Source organism: Onychostoma macrolepis, chromosome 16 (assembly GCF_012432095.1).
Source record: "Onychostoma macrolepis isolate SWU-2019 chromosome 16, ASM1243209v1, whole genome shotgun sequence".
In the NCBI taxonomy this organism is placed as follows: Eukaryota; Metazoa; Chordata; class Actinopteri; order Cypriniformes; family Cyprinidae; genus Onychostoma; species Onychostoma macrolepis.
This window is the reverse complement of record NC_081170.1, coordinates 18,414,465-18,431,244: the sequence shown is the minus strand read 5'-3', so window position 1 is coordinate 18,431,244 and position 16,780 is coordinate 18,414,465. Positions and strand designations below refer to the sequence as shown.

Genomic DNA, 16,780 nt, shown 5'->3' with positions numbered 1-16,780 from the left:
ATGGAAGTAAATCTACAAGACAATGAGTTACACCTTTGACTATTTTTTTTTTTTTTTTGGTGGAAATTGTAATTGTAATCTCAAATATTCTGATTACTTTCGAAGTCATAGTTCCTAGAATTTTCACAGAATCTGCTGTCACCGAAAAGCCCCTTCTGAGATGCGCCGCGAGTCTTCAGGTGGAACAAATGACCTTGTAAAGGAAATGGTAAGTGTCCTATGAAAAAACACATTCTATGTAACCGGATGTAGTGAAGGGGAATCTGAGGTATGCCTGCCTCCCCCGCCCCTCCCCTTCGCTGTTTCTGTCATCTCAACGCATCTCCTTTCATCTCCTCTCGCGCACCGCGACTAGTCCTTCATCTACCTGGCTGCTCATAAAACCCTTCCCATTCCACCGCTGGAGAAAACCACGAGTCCAGCGACCTACAGCCGCTGACGTAACGATGCCAGGTACCGAATAACGTCGAGAAGAAAAAAAATATCTTGAACCCTCGCGCGCGTGTCCACCTCGACAAAGTCACGCTCCGATACGCACGACCACAAGCGCGCACGGGAGAGAGCAGTTCACGCGCGGCAGATGCTTCCCCGTCCTCGCTGAGATGATGGCTCTGTGGACGCTCTTCTGCATCCTCGCCATTGTGAAAAGTAAGTTATCTGGTCAAAGCAGGGGAGACGTTACGCTGAGGCTATTATTCGCGAAACGGGTCGTACGTACTGCAGGTTGCTGCGCGAGCACAGTCATGTATATGGTATTGTCATAGATGTATGGAAGCAAACCGTAGCTCTTTTGGAGATGGAGAGATGCTTGGCGGTAGACTATAAATCTATAGGCTACAATCACTCTGGTGATGTGGTAATATTTCATGTGTGACCTGAGTGTTAACGAATATTGTGTCCATATTTTCCTGTAAGTTGCGCACAGCGCGTGCTGTAGCGCATTAATATAGAATCACGGCGGCGGCATGTTGGCTGTTTCTCATTGTGCGCAGAAGTGCTGAGCAGCGGTTATGGCACTGTAAACCTGAATGATAATACACATCATTATTGCAATGAGCCGCAACCGCCACAACTGCTGAGATGTGATTTTTAGAGTCTCTCTGGGGTCGCCTCTTGACGGAGATAACATTTAATTTGTGTTTATCACTCAGCACTGCCTCGCAGGAATGGTTTGGATAGTTGCAAAGCTTGTGTTAAATTGTCACGTTCATAAAGCGAGGTTGCAGAAATGGCTTGAAGTGTGCCTTTGGAGACAGAAGGCATGGGTCTTTAACCCCCTGATGCATGCATTATTAAATCACTACGGAAAAAGAAAGTTGAATGTTTTCTTTTCACTTCAAAACAAGAATGTAATGATTCCAACCCAGATGTTACACATCTGTCAACATGAATTTAGGGTTGTATTCTAAAGTGATCTATGTTAACCACCATTTGTTGATAAGCCAAAAAAAAGAGAAAGAAACAGGGATAGAAGGGGGGGCATATTGTATGAATATCATAATTAAATACAATTACATAATTTATTTTTCACATAATAAAAATGACATCATCATGTAAATATTCCTACAATATTATAAGATTGTCACAATAGAATTTTATGCAAATCTGCATTGAAATGCTCAATAAACACATATACCCATCAAAGTCCAATATAGTGGACAGACGTATTTTCCATTGTGGAAAGAACACTACAACAAAAAATGTGACATTACAAATAATGCCTGAATAGATGATCCTGCTTCTTTTTTTGTTTGTTCTTTATTTTGTTACTGGATCTTCTGGAATCAGAAAAGATTTTAGAGGCACTTGGTGCTACTACTTTTGTCAGCCATGTTTGTTTTATGTGTCATAAATAAAAACACAGTTACTGTATCAGGACAGTCGAATGATCAAAAGAGGATAAAAGACAAAAGACTCCAAAATGACAATTTTCTGAAAATTTACTCACCCTCAGGTCATTCAAGATTTAGATGAGTTTGTTTCTTCATATGAAAAGATTTGGAGAAATTTAGCATTACATCAATTGCTCATCATTGGATCCTCTTCAGTGAATGGGTGCCGTCAGAATGAGAGTTCAAAAAGCTGATAAAAACATCAAAATAATCCAGTCCATAATCCTTAATAACACTATCCATACCTCCAGTGAATGGATGGCCTGAGGGTGAGTACATTTTCAGTAAACCTTCATTTTTGGGTGAACTATTCCTTTAATGGTTAAATAAATGTAACATCACACACTCTGAATGGTTAAAATGATTTTAGGATTTAGAATATAAATAACAACAACAAAATAATGATTATAAGTAGTAAAATCTGTTAAAAAACCTGATGATCTCTAACATTCTACTGTTGGTGTAACCTAATATAGTCTAATTCAGTAATTTTAAACAATGTTTCATTTAAAACCAGATCATTTAGATCTTACCACAGCTCACCTGTCAAAACATTTTGATGATGTAATGGTTGCAATTTCCCTGTTAGAACAAGAATTATAACTGAACACGTTTAGCATGAAAGAAAAAATAAATAAATGTGCTTGCACACATACACACACATTACAGGCTGGTGGAAATCGGCTTAGGTCCTCCTTTCTAAGTGTCAGACCCCAGAAGGCTAATTCAGTTAATTAACTCTGACTACAAGCAAATGAGTAAAAGAACGAATGACCGTCAGACGTGTTGTGAAAGGGTTTGTTAGAGTCAAAAATCGGAGGGCCCTCACTCCACCATCCTTCAAGCCCATAGCCCTCTTTTCTTCTTGGTACAGTATAAGCGTGTTCAGATTCTCTTCATAAGGATATATATAGTATTAGTACATTAGTGTATTACACTCACTAGGCAGTTAATGCACTTACTCACCCAGTCATATTAGATAACCATTAACTGAAGAGGACCGAAAAGGTTGTTATGGTGATGAACAGACATGCATCCAGTGTGCGAATGATTAGGGTTACGTAATACACACATAAGGAGTATAGCAGTGCCCGGTTCTCTCATTAAGTGGTATCAAGTCAGAAGCACTGACCTGTATTACATATTTAGCTCATAAAACCCAACACTCTATACTTTTGAGAAATAATCTTTTATGGTATGTTAGTTACTAAAACTCTTCTCAGGATAAAAGGCACAATACTTTGCATTACCAATTAAAAATTTCTGTTCTGTTGCTGAACTACAAGAAAAGTGAAAGATTGCCGTTGTAATTTTAAAGGGAAAGTTCACCCAAAAATGTCAATTCTGTTATCATTTATTCAGATGATGATAAAGACGATGGAGATTTTGAAGCCCAAAAAAGTGCATTCATCCATCATAAAAATGCTCCACACATCTCTGAGGCATTAATAAAGGCCTTCTGAAATAAAGTGATGCATTTGTATAAGAAAAATATTCATATTTAAAACTTTATAAACCGTAATCTCTAGTTTCCACTAACTGTTGTACACACTTTCACGAAAGAGTGGCATTCCAGCGGATGACTTAAGACCTAGGTGTAGCAAAAGCTCCGATGAGAATATGCTAGCAGCTAGTAGAACCAAATTTAGTTTACAGCAAAGGAAAACCAGTCTCCTCTTGGCTTTACAAATCCTTGTTTTGTACATCTAATTCGTGACCAGAGTTTTGTTTTGCTCTCTCCTCTGCGCTTCCGTGTTTGCCACTTCTCACCGGAGCTTACTCTATGACTATGTCCTACTGGCTTGTTACCTGGCTCGTCCAACGTCACTCTCTCGTGAACATTTTAAATATGGATTTTTTTTTACACAAACGCATCGCTTCACTTAAGAAGCACACGGCTCCCCCTGGAGTGTGGAGCACTTTTAAGATGGATGGATATACTTTTTTGGGCTTCAAAAACTTGATCACCATTCACTGCCACTATAAAGTCTGGAAGAGCCAGGACATTTTAATATACAGTAACTCTGATTGTATTCATCTGAAAGATGAAAGTCATGTACACCTAGGATGGCTTTAGGGTGAGTAAATCATGGGGTAATTTTCATTTTTGGGTGAACTATCCCTACTTGTAAAGATTGTGTCTTCTGAAGAGACACAATGTTTATATGTGAATAAAATAACGCGATCGTGCCTCTTCAGAAAACTTGGATTAAACTGCTCATTTCATATGGATTTCTTTTCAAATGTATTTATAAACGTTTTGAAGCATCAAAGTTTGGTGCAGTGGATTTTAAATCGAGGGACAGAAATCTAAGGGTTTTTTAAGATATATTTTTGCCATTTTCGCCTTTATTACAGTAGGACAGATCAGAACTGACAGGAAGCGAAGTTGGAGAGAGAGATAGGGGTGGGATCAGGAAAGTTCCTCAAGTCGGGATTCAAACTCAGGACAACACACTATCGAAGGTTATCGACCACTGACATCTCTCATTTGTGTTGATGAATGAAAAAATAATGAAAGTCTTAAGTGTTTGGATTGGAATGACATGAGGGTGAGTAAATTACATAATTTTTTTTTTGGGTGAACTATCCCTTACTAGCACTACTTCCACCACATTTTTACCTAATTTATTTAGTATAACCTAATGTAATCAGTTTGAGTCAGTATTATTAAAATCTAGATAAATAGACAAAGATAGATAGATAGATAGTTAGATAGATAGAAGCACACTTTTGTTACCTGGCAAAAAATGTTTTTGCAGCAAAAAGTGCTGTACAGGCGTATAGTAGGATAGGAAGGCACAGTATTCATAGGCACCCACCCAGCCAAAATATATGGTGAATCAATATTCAGTTCCTCTCACCTCATCCATTCTGCCCACGCATTAGCTGTAATTAATGTCAGCAAGTGGGTCCTGGCTCTGCTTTGCTGAACGTCTTTCTGTTCAGCCTCTCTTTATCAAGGAGGAGCAGATTTGGCAGTGATTTGGACTAAATACAGCTTCGGCCTTGAGGGAGCTGTAAAAACAGACAAAGCCTGTTGTGGAGTGACTTACGGCCCACCTTTATCTACCGGCTGATCGATGGTGGAGAAACAGAGGGTCGAGCCCTCTCCACCTCCTGCATTATAGCTCTGCTACAAACTCACACCCGGGAATCAGACTTTATAACATACCGCTACTTAAGCCAAAGATGAGATGGATGGATGGATGTTTTCAAACAGAGCACACTGGCTGGAAGCGGACGGTGGAACAGGAGGTAGACTTTGACATGAAATTGTCAGGCAAGAATAAGTGGACAGCATTTGGTGTGTTTCTTCAAGAACGAGACAGATCTCAAAGCTGCGGGCTTGCATACTAATCAAATTACATGTACGCAAACTTGCCCATGCGTGTATCACTGTCTTCCTCATTTGCACACATGCATAATGAGATGCGCATTTTGAGGGGTCAATAAAGAGCAGTGAGTGTAGGTGCGGATGGGAGGTTCACCTCCTTGTCTATTTTTAGCGTTTATTATTCACACCTCAGCACACACACTCCTCCTCGCAGAGTCTGTGTCTCTCCCTTACTTTCGGATAAACACACCGACTCTCAAAGGACTTTCAAGGACGTTCTGGCATCTTCTTTTAGTGCATAAACCGATCGCAACCCCACCTTGCCTCTCAGAGTCTTTACGCACTTGAGACTTCCCCATCTAGTTCAAACGAACTGTTCACTCAAAAATTAAAGTTCTGTCATCAAGTCTTAAGGAGGAATAATAAGGAGATTATTTTCCATCCAATTACCACACAATGAATATGTAGCTTTAAAGCTACAAAAATGAGCACAAAGCTTCGTGAAGATGATCCATACACTTGTGCAATGTTTGAAGCAATACAATAGCTGTAGTTAAGAAATAGATCAAATTAAAGTCTAATATTTTGTGAGCTGTTAACCCGAGAACTGACTGAGTCATCTAGAGCTAGATCACAGAGGTTTTGTGAATTGGATCAATCGATTAGATGAAAAGATCTTAATCAAAAGAACTATTCGTTCGTCAATTGGACATCACTTCTCTCATGAAAATCAGTAGGAGTGCAAGGAAGAAGACTTGGAATATATGCATTGTAAGCTACATGGACAACTTTTATGCTACTTTTGTTGTGAATTTTGCATAATTTATGAAGCTGTGAAGGTTCCATTCATTGTAATTGCATGTAAAAGTATCTGTGCTTTACGGATAAAGAATGACATGAACATGAAATGATAACTTATCTTTAATAAATCAACACTACCATTTAAAAGTTTGGTGCCAGTATTAATTTAATGCAGCAAGGTTCCATTAAACTGATTAAAAGTGACAATGATGACATAAAATATTTCTTTTTCAAATGAATACTGTGCTTTTGAACTTTCTGTTCAGAAAAGAATGCTGAGAAAAGCATTGTGGTTGCCACATCCTGTCTCCAACATTGATAACATAAAATGTTTCTTGAATATCAATATCTTGAATAAGTGACACTGCAGAATGGAGTAATGAATGCCGAAAATTCAGCTTTTGCCATCACAGCAATAAATTATACAATTTATTTATAATATACAAAATATATTAACATTTATTTAAAAATTGTTTAAAAAAGTTATTTAAATTTTTTTACTGTAGTTTTTATCAAATAAATGCAAAAACAATAAAAATTTACTGACCTCAAACTTTTGAAAAGTAGTGTAGATTGAACACACAAACCCTATTTTTCTTTCCTGCCTTTCTCTGTCTCTCCCTCTCTCTTTTTGCCATTCCATGTAGATTGTGGCTTATATGTACATATAACATGCTTACATTGCACTCTTGTCATCTGATCTGTAGGTCAGTCATGCTGGCTCAACACTTTAACCCATCTAGATAAGGCAGTGATCTGGCACTCTGGTCTGCTCTCATATCTGTGATCCACAGACCATTTCAACAGCCAACAAATGACACTGAGGTTTTCCAATTTCACACAGATATCCAACCAGCATGTCTCACATGCTAATCTTCTACAGTAGTTGGAATATCTGTCAAAAAAGCTTATAGACCAGAGGTCTTCAGCCTTTCCATGCCAAGGTTCCCTTAAACAGACTGAGAAAGAGAGAGAGAGATGCATTTTTAAGCTGGCTGCATGATAACAATGCATATGGTACCATATTAATGCATTTACAGAAATATAAATGTATTTACATGCTTTCATTGCGAAGCCATGAAATTAACCATTGACATACATATATATCATACTTGTATATTATACAGTACTATACATTACATTGAGCTTCTTTAGTTTTTGGTAGACATTAATGCAATATAGTATTTTCGTTTAACACTTTTTTATGATTTAGAAAGAAAACATGAATTGTCGTGTTATGTGAGGTAAAAAGCGCAGAACTATGATTCAGCAAAGATCTTATGAATATTCATAAATCGTTACCTTATTTATTCTGCGTTGACCTTTGTTCGTTATATTTTGTCATCAGGCAAAACACATCCCCAGATTATTTGTAGAGAAAGATGGACTATGATGTGCTTGAGATGTCAAGAATTTTCCTTGGGGACAGAGACAGCAACAGAGACAGAGAAAGCAAGCAAGTAATGTGGAGAGAAAAAGAGGCTTTTTAACCTTTAGCTTTTTGGATGGCAAGGCTTTTACTAACAGTAGAGCTTTATCATTTATTTCATGAGGAACAACTTAAAAACAGATACTGTATAGATTAATTAAAGAATATTAGATCACATATTTATCAAAATCACTTTAAAAAAATGATTTGAGAGAATCTCATGGAATCTAATACATTTAAATACAAAAATCTATTTTTATGCAAATATGCATTATTCATTGTTGAAGCAAAATAAACCTTTTTTTCGTGAAACTATTTTTTGGTGATTAACACTTTATAATAATAAATGCATTTCTTTACTTGAAATATTTAAACAAAGCTCTAGGACTACAGGGCCTCGATGGCCAGGTGTATTAATTTCTGACGAGCTGCTGTTTTTAATCCAGATGTGCCCATGTGTTGCCAAGCCAATGTTCCTTTTAGATGAGCACAAACAAGCTCAGACAAGCCATTCCAAATCAACCAGACATAAACCTGCCAACACAAGCTGGACTAATTGTAAACACTCAATTTTCAGAACCATTTTGTGTCTATGGAGCATATAGTGATGGTACAGAAGAAAGCCAGACCCAGAAACAGCACACAATGTATGAAGGGAAGCATAACAATAAAACAGGTTCAGAGTGCTATCGATCCTTTTACAGCACATTTAAAGAGGGCACTGTGCGTTCAAAGCTGAATAAGAGTGTTGTTGAACTGCTTAAAGGCTGATCTTTCTCTCCAAGACTTCAATATATATAGTGATTTGCACAAATGCTGTGATTACAACATTTCATGCATCAATCAGCAATGCTAATGCAGTTTTATTGCACAAAATGAAAGAACAGTCTACATATGTAGTGATTCTTATGACATAATGACATTCTGAAATAACATTATGATTTTAGCTGTTTCTAAGTCTGGTGGTAAACAAAAAAGTGGCATCAAAACCATATTCTGAGAGGTAGAATTTGAGGACATATTGTCAGGCAGGATTATCCTGTAAAGGAGACAATGTCAGCCAGATGAGTTTATGAAGCCGACTCCCCTCGTGTCCTTGTGGAATGGATGCGTTACGTGTGATGCAATGCGATGTGCGGTAACACAATAGCTTTCTATGGCCAGCAATTTGTTTGGCCTGTCTTTGGAAGCTTTCACCGTTATGAGTGTGCTTTAGATGCTCAAATCAATACCATCAGCTCTAAGCATCTGTCTAAAACACATCGTCCTATTCCTCCTGAATCGACTTCTCTATTTCTTTTTCTCCGAAGGCATGTACTGCAGAAATGCAGCAAATAAATACAGCACAAATATATATATGTATAATAGCCTGAATGGAGAGTCTTGTTTTGTGACGGTGATGTTTATCAGCTATTCACAGCTGAATGTACTGTATGACATTCAGCTGTGTACATTCACATTTTGTATGTTGGCATTGGAATGTACTCTTTGACCAGAATCATGTAATTCATGAATTAAAATACTATCTAGTACGTGCATGAGTGAACATGTATGTGTGTATGCGAACTAACCTAAAGGGATAGTTCACCCAAAAATGAATATTTTGCCATTGGTTATTTATTTATCCTCATGCTGTGAATTTCTTTTTCTTCTTCTGCCAAACAAAAAAAATATATATTTTGAAGAATGTTGGTAAAAAAAAAACATTTTGGTTCCCATTTATATCCATGGTATGTGTTTGTGTGTGTGTGTGTGTGTGTGTGTGTGTGTGTGTGTTTATGTATGTACTTGTAACACATATACTTACATATACATATACATATACACATATATATATATATATATATATATATATACAGTGCCCTCCACTAATATTGGCACCCTTGATAAATATGAGCAAAGGCAGCTGTGAAAATAAATCTGCATTGTTTATCCTTTTTATCTTTCATTCAAAAAATTCACAAAATTCCAACCTATCATTGAAGTAAAACAATTGAAAGTGGGGAGAAAATCTCATTGTGAAATAAATGCTTTCTCTAGTTCATGTTGGCCACAATTATTGGCACCCAATTATTGCAATGTCCTTTTCCCAGGGTAACAGCTCTGAGTTTTCTCCTATAATGCCTGAAGAGTTTGGAGAACACCTGGCAAGAGATCAGAGACCATTTTCTTCATACAGAATCTCTCCAGATCCTTCAGATTCACGGCTCCATGTTAGTACTTCTTCTCTTCAGTTCACACCACTCATTTTCTATAGGGTTCAGGTCAGAGGACAGGGACAGCCATGGTAAAAGATTTGTTTTGTGCTCAGTGACCCATTTTTGTGTTTATTTTGATGTTTGTTTTGGATTGTTGTCCTGGTGGAAGATCCAAACACGGCCCATTATAAGATTTCTAACAGAGGCAGTCAGGTTTAGTTTTTTTATGTGTTGGTATTTGATAGAATCCATGATGCCATGTGTCTGAACAAGATGTCCAGGACCTCTGGCAGAAAAACAAGCCCACAATATTAAAGATCCAGCAGTATATTTAACCTTGGACATGGGGTACTTTTTTTTTTATTCCTGTTTGTACTAAACTCATCTGGTGGGTTTGCTGCCAAAAAGCTCAGTTTCATCTGACCATAGAAGCCAGTGCCATTTGAAGTTCCAGTCGTGTCTGACTGAAATTGCTGGAGTTTGTTTTTGGATGAGTGAGGAGAATTTTCCTTGAAACCCTCCCAAACAACATGTGGTGATGTAGGGGATATTTGATATATTTTTCTTTTTTTAGGTTTCTGACCCCAAGACTCAACTGATCTCTACAATTCTCCAGCTGTGATCTTTGAAGAGTCTTTGGCCACTCAAACTCTCCTTCTCACCGTGCATTAGGACGATATAGACACACGTCCTCTTCCAGGCAGATATTTAACATCTTTAGTTGATTGGAACCTCTTAATTATTGCACTGATGGTGTTAATGGGGATTTTCAATGCTTTAACTCTTTTCTTACAGCCACTTTCTATTTTGTGATGCTCAACAATATTGTTCTGCACATCAGAACTATATTCTTAGGTTTTACTCATTGTGATGGATGATTAAGATAATTTGGCCTTTGTGTTCCTCACATTTATAATCCTGTGGAACAGGAAGTCATGGCTGGACAATTTCATGTTCCTAGTCACCCTGATGTGCTTAAAAATTGAAATATGAATGGGAATATACTTCAGAGATATTTTACTTATAAGAATTTCTAGGGGTGCCAATAATTGTGGCCAACATTAATTGGAGAAAAACATTTATTTCATCGTGAGATTTTCTCCCCACTTTCAATTGTTTTACTTCAATGATAGGTTAGAATTTTGTGAATTTTTTGAGTGAAAGATCAAAAGGATAAACAATGCAGATTTATTTTCACAGCCGTCTTTGCTCATATTTATCAAGGGTGCCAATATTAGTGGAGGGCACTGTATATATATATATATATATATATATATACAGTGTGAGTAAATTATGGGGGTGACTATCTCTTGAAAGAAAAATGTTGGAAAAATTATTGCAATCATTTCATTTTGTGAGGAATTTATAACAATAAATTGTGAAAATTGATACTTTTTGAGCAAAAAATTATTTTTTATCTAAAAAAATCTGAGACCTGTAATATTTTGGGATGATCTGTTTTATTTCTAGGTTATTTGTTAAATGTTATAATGACTGAAAGATACTATGTGTTCTTAAAATGCAGGATCAATATAATGTAGTAAAAACAGAGATATTATTTATATTATTTCAAATAATAACGTGATTATTTGCTTTGATATATATGGTACTGTCTACTTTGGCATGTAAATTTGTAGTTTAGTCTGTGAGTTAAGGAAAATGTAAAGGATGTCAGAATTGCCCCTTGTCTCCCCTACAATATATTTCTCTACACAAGCCAAAGCGCAAGGAAACATTATAAGCACTTATAGAGAGAGCTGGAGAAGACAGCATCCCACTGCTTGGCTTTATATAGCACTGCAAACACACAGAGAGAGGATCAAAGAAGAAGAGAAAACATGCTGATTTATTAAAATACCATCTGCCTCAACACAACCCCGCACAATATTGTCTTAAAGAGGAGAGAGAGAGGAAAGGATGGATGGACTTAGAGAAAAGAGCATGGACAATGATGAAAGGAAAGAGAGAGAAAAGGAAATGAGGATAGTTTTAGCAGCATATGCTGAACATTAACAGTCGTTTCAAAACCATGGACATAAATAAGGGGTTGGTCCTCTGTTTGCTGTTATATTAGCTTTCAGTCCTCAGGGAAAGCTTCATACTTGATGATGGAACGTTGATGCAGGGGTCTGTTCCTATTTAAATGCAGTTGTGATCTTAATTCATCTCAGATATGTGGTGTTCAGGCTTTGTGAAGGCCAGTCAAGATCTTCCACGCCAAACTCAGTGAATCTTTTCTATATGAACCTTGCTTTGTGTATTATGATTCTGGATCAGACAAAGTATGCCCAGTTCTACTAAAATTAATTAACTATTATAATTAATAATAATAAAAAAAATAATTCATTTTTGTCAGTCTGTGTAAAATTCGACTCTGCACTCATCTTTTGCAAAGTACACTTCTGTTTTCAGCATCATTACTCCAGTCTTCAGTGTCACATGGTCCTTCAGAAATCGTGCTGATTTGGTTCTTAAGTTCTTGGTTCTTATTCTTGTGGCTACTACTTTTGATCAGTTTTAAGCATCTTTGCACACATTTACTCTATCCACTAAGCCAATGTATAGTTCTTCTCAACTGTTTACATATCCTTTGCAGATTTTTAAATAAAAGCTATCATATAATTTTCATTTTTTACTTTATTTTTTATTGATTTCTGCTCTAATGAAGTTAAAGCAGATATATACTCCACAAAATAAAATTAGACAAATTATTCTGTTCAAAAGGTGATTCCTTAAAATATCCTTGAGTTCTTGAATGTCATCAAAAATATCTTAATTTGTGTTCCAAAGATAAACAAAGGTCTTACAGGTTTGAAATGACATGATGGTGAGTAATTAAAGACAGAATTGTTATTTTTGTACTTTAATAGTACAAAGAAGATCTCATACATATAAAAAAAAATTTAAGGAAAATTTAATTGCTCATGTCATGACCCCTTTAAGACAGGAGTAATAAAAGAAGGGAAACTGAGCAGAAAAGGGATACTGCGTTTAAATAGACAGAGAGATTTAGAGAACTCTATGTGCAGGTGGACATCAGCACAGAGGAGAAAGAGAGAGTTTATGGTGTGTGATTAGAGTCTTCATTGATCTGTGCCATAGAAACATCTTTCCTGTCCACTGAACACAACAAGAGCGGCAAGAACAAGCCAATAAGAGAGGGAGACAGAGACAGAGGACAGGATGGATGAGTAGTTAGTGAGAGTGTCAGAGACAGAAATTTATTATGCTGACCCTGAGAAAAGGAAAACAAGAAGATGGGTGGAGTGGAGACCATCTCTCAGTGCAATACGAAAGAGAATATTATATGACTTGCTTGTTATATACAGAGTCATTATATATTGTATCTAGTAAAGATTACAAATATGTTATGTTCTTTGTTGTGGTAGTATGAAGATTATCATACAAAGGAATGTGCCCTATGTAACTAATAGACTCATGTGGGGAAAACAGCTTTTACTTGATTTGATGAATAAAGCCATCTCACTGGATTGATCTGTGGGTGCTATTAGTCAATTGCATGAAGCAAGCATGCGGCAAGGGTTTTATAAGCACGCAATGATGGGTGTTTGCCTGTCACTCGCAAAAATAAAAGAGATTTGAGGCAGTGCTTTTCTGCAGTCCTGCCAAAGGCTGAAAGCTGCTTTTCTGTTTACTAAAGTGCAGCACCTTTTATCATAGTTAACTAAAACTAAAACCATAAAAACACATTTTTGTTACTTGAAATAAACATTAAACAGTTAATGTGAACAGTTTTTAGTGGCCAGATAAAACTGCAATATGTATATCATTTTATTTTTAATTTAATTTATTTTTTTTTCTTTGGTTTCCATGAAAAGTTGCATTTCTGTTTTATAAATCCAAGCTGTTCTCCAGAGAGGAGGTTTTCTGTGTTTTGCAGCTGTGCCTTAGGTTTAAACAAAACTACACAGCAGATGCCACTTCCAAAAATGGGAATCTTTTTGAAATGTGGGATGCGTATTGATCTATGGTGCTCTACATCTCTTACAGGCAGTGATGGGGCAGATACAGAAGAGAGACTGGTGGAGCATCTTCTTAATCCAGCCCACTACAACAAACTGATCCGACCAGCGACTAATGGCTCAGAACTGGTGACAGTGCAGCTGATGGTCTCGCTGGCTCAGCTCATCAGTGTGGTCAGTGGACATGTTTACATATTGTCCTCTCATATTTATATACAATATGCATGTGAAGAAAGGTTTTTTGGGCATGCTGTGCCTCCCTATGAATTGTACTTCACTTACTCATAACACTAGTTCCCTTCAGAAGAGTTCAACCAAATATGTCATCCATGACAGAGACAGAGCATTTAATGAAACCCTCTTGTCTATTCAACATCTCTTCTGTTTTCCAATTTGGTCGGTTTTTAGTGTGGTATTATGTATCTTAGCTCAGTAAGCCTACTTGGGCCTAAAATGGAGCTGTGACATAATGCAGTTAGGCTTAGAGGCTCCTGTATTAGCATGATTTTTAGAGTAAAATGATGTCAGTATGCTGTAAGAAGCGAGTATGGACAACAGGAAATGGCCAGCTCTCTTCCCACAGGTGCAGCAAATTACCCATGCTTACTGACCACTCATCATTCTATGCTAACCGCTCCGCTGTCAGCCGATTACATGCTTCCTTCATCCTTGTAATGCACTGTAAATCAACAGCTCACTTACCTGGGCTGAAAGCTGGAGGAAAGCGTTGTCATTCCTGTGTAATTCATCACTGGAGAGCAGGCAGGGGCTTCTTAACATCCTTGATCCATAAAAGAAACATTATGCTCAAGAATGTAGCCTTAAAGTCAATAAAAAGAGATATTAAACCATGAAATGATGAACAAATAAATACAGGAATGAATAAAACTATATAATTTACTTAAATGTGTTGTTCAAAAACAGAATTATTTTTATTATTTACATTAAATTGTGCAATTTGCCTTTATTTTTACTTTTCTCTGTCTGCTTGGTGTTATTATTATATTACATTATATTATCTATAATAATAATAACAACAATATATTTAATAAATGCTGGAATTAAAAAAAAATCATATAATTTATTTTTATTATTAAGTTGTATTTAATTTGCTATATGTATCAACTTTTAACATTTCTCTGTCTGTTTTTTTTTTTTCTTTTTCTTTTACACAGCATGAAAGAGAACAGATCATGACCACCAATGTCTGGCTTACACAGGTCAGTCAATACTTGTATTATTTATGACCCATTTTATCCACATGTACTGTTTTCACAGACAAACATTTGTTTTTCTGTCATTGTAGTTGATGTTCCATTGATTTCTATTAAAGCTTACATAACTATTATTAAATCATTTATTTTTTAACTTGAACTATTTAACTTTAAGTGTGCATTCACAATTAAATACCTAACATCAACAGGTACCAATCATTAAAAATCTCCTGCCATAATTAAAAAACAAACAAACGTGGTTAAGAGTGTGAATATGCAAAATATTCACTCTCAGTTTGAACTGAAATCTCAAACTGAGTTTGTTTACATAATCAGTATCTCACAAGCTGTTATTACAGACAAAACAACCCATGAAAATCTGTTTGTACAGATACAGTACTCTCTTACACATCTTTTTTCTCTCTCGTTCTTCATCTTTCTGTCACTCCCTCTCTGAATCATCTGCTCATGGTCACTATGACCATAGATGTCAGTTGGCAGGAGTTATTGCTGCTGTCAGGACAGGTTACCCACAAAACTTTGCCACCGTGTGTGTCTTTCCTAGCCAGTGTGTGTGTGTGTGTGTGTGTGTGTGTGTGTGTGTGATTGGCGTGTCAGAGTAAAAAATGTAGTATAATTACATTAGTGGTCACTATCTGGTCAAACCCAAAAGGAAGTGTATTAAATGACCATCATTAGACATTTATCATTCTTTTTGTGAGTGTTAATATGACTACTATTAGCTTGGCTACGCCTTTTGACAGCTCTCATTTGCAGTCTGTTTAATCTGTCAGCATTTATGGCCTCAAGTAATTATTTCTAATCTTCTAATCTAGTTTATTAGGACATTTCTATTAGTAATGAAAACTGACAGATCATTTATACATACGCTAAATATACTGCTAATTGACTGAGAGCAGTGGTGTGTGTGACAGATGCACATGATCTTAACAGCATGTGGAATTGGTTACACCTCCTGTTCACAGGTCAATGAGAAATGGCTGTTTTATAACGTGAAGAGGAAAATGTAGGGGAAAAGGCCAAACAATTGATAGCGTATATCACTTTTATCTTGTGCAAACTTGTGCTAGTAGGTGTTGTAACTACATTATCTGGCTGCAAAACACTTCTCTCTCCATTAACAGCCATTCAAAAGAATCTGTTTATTCTGCCATTGAGATGAATGGAAACCCTAATGGATTGCTTTCTCCAGGGATCATAGCCTCTCGAGTCCACCATGGTTATTTATTTTCACTTTGTCCTCAGGAGTGGCAGGACTACCGGCTAACATGGAACCCAGATGAGTTTGATGGCATGAAGAAGGTCCGTCTTCCCTCCAAACATATTTGGTTACCTGATGTTGTTCTTTACAACAAGTAAGTCTCAAAGATCATCCCATTTTTGGCTCTTGTGTTTTTACCGTACTTATCTAGTCAGTTTATCACTGTCTTTATCATATCTGATCCTTTCTTTCCATCACCCATACCTTTCCTCTGTCATTAGAGGGTAGATAACATCCCTGCTTATCAATCTTTGTCTCATTAGCGGTGTTCTCGTGTCACATTACATGACCTCACTGTAAATAAAGCATGTTCCTCCTCTCTCACTGTCAGTGGAAGATGTTTTAAATTCAACCTAATTAACACCAGCCTCCCTCCTGTGTTTGTCTTTATGTATCATTCATAAACTCTGTGCAGAGACACCCACAAACAGGCCCAAACTGCTCTCAGTAGATTCAAGTTCCATTATCTACTATTGTTATGATATTTTCTGGATTATGTACCTAGCAAATGTGATGTGTCTGCACCAAATGCTTGAACTAAACAGTTACATAAGGCACTTACATTTGAAGTGAACAGGGTCAGGCAGTCAATATTAAAATACACTGTATTAAAAGTATAGCCAAATGATGTAATCATTATATGT

General features: G+C 36.6%; 1 protein-coding gene across 2 annotated transcripts in view; it reads left to right on the top strand.

Annotated features, from left to right (window-relative positions):
- The first annotated feature begins 331 nt into the window (after nucleotides 1-331).
- chrnb2 (cholinergic receptor, nicotinic, beta 2) overlaps nucleotides 332-16,780 on the top strand; it is a 31,424-nt gene continuing 14,975 nt past the window's right edge. The window contains exons 1-4 of one of the 2 annotated variants that reach the window (XM_058747944.1): nucleotides 332-648; nucleotides 13,669-13,814; nucleotides 14,816-14,860; nucleotides 16,121-16,230. In XM_058747944.1, coding sequence (XP_058603927.1) covers nucleotides 603-648; nucleotides 13,669-13,814; nucleotides 14,816-14,860; nucleotides 16,121-16,230 — 347 coding nt within the window. In that variant the 5' untranslated portion in view covers nucleotides 332-602. Of the gene's footprint in view, nucleotides 649-4,281; nucleotides 4,359-13,668; nucleotides 13,815-14,815; nucleotides 14,861-16,120; nucleotides 16,231-16,780 lie in introns of those variants that run through there. The other variant, XM_058747945.1, reaches the window with a different exon arrangement.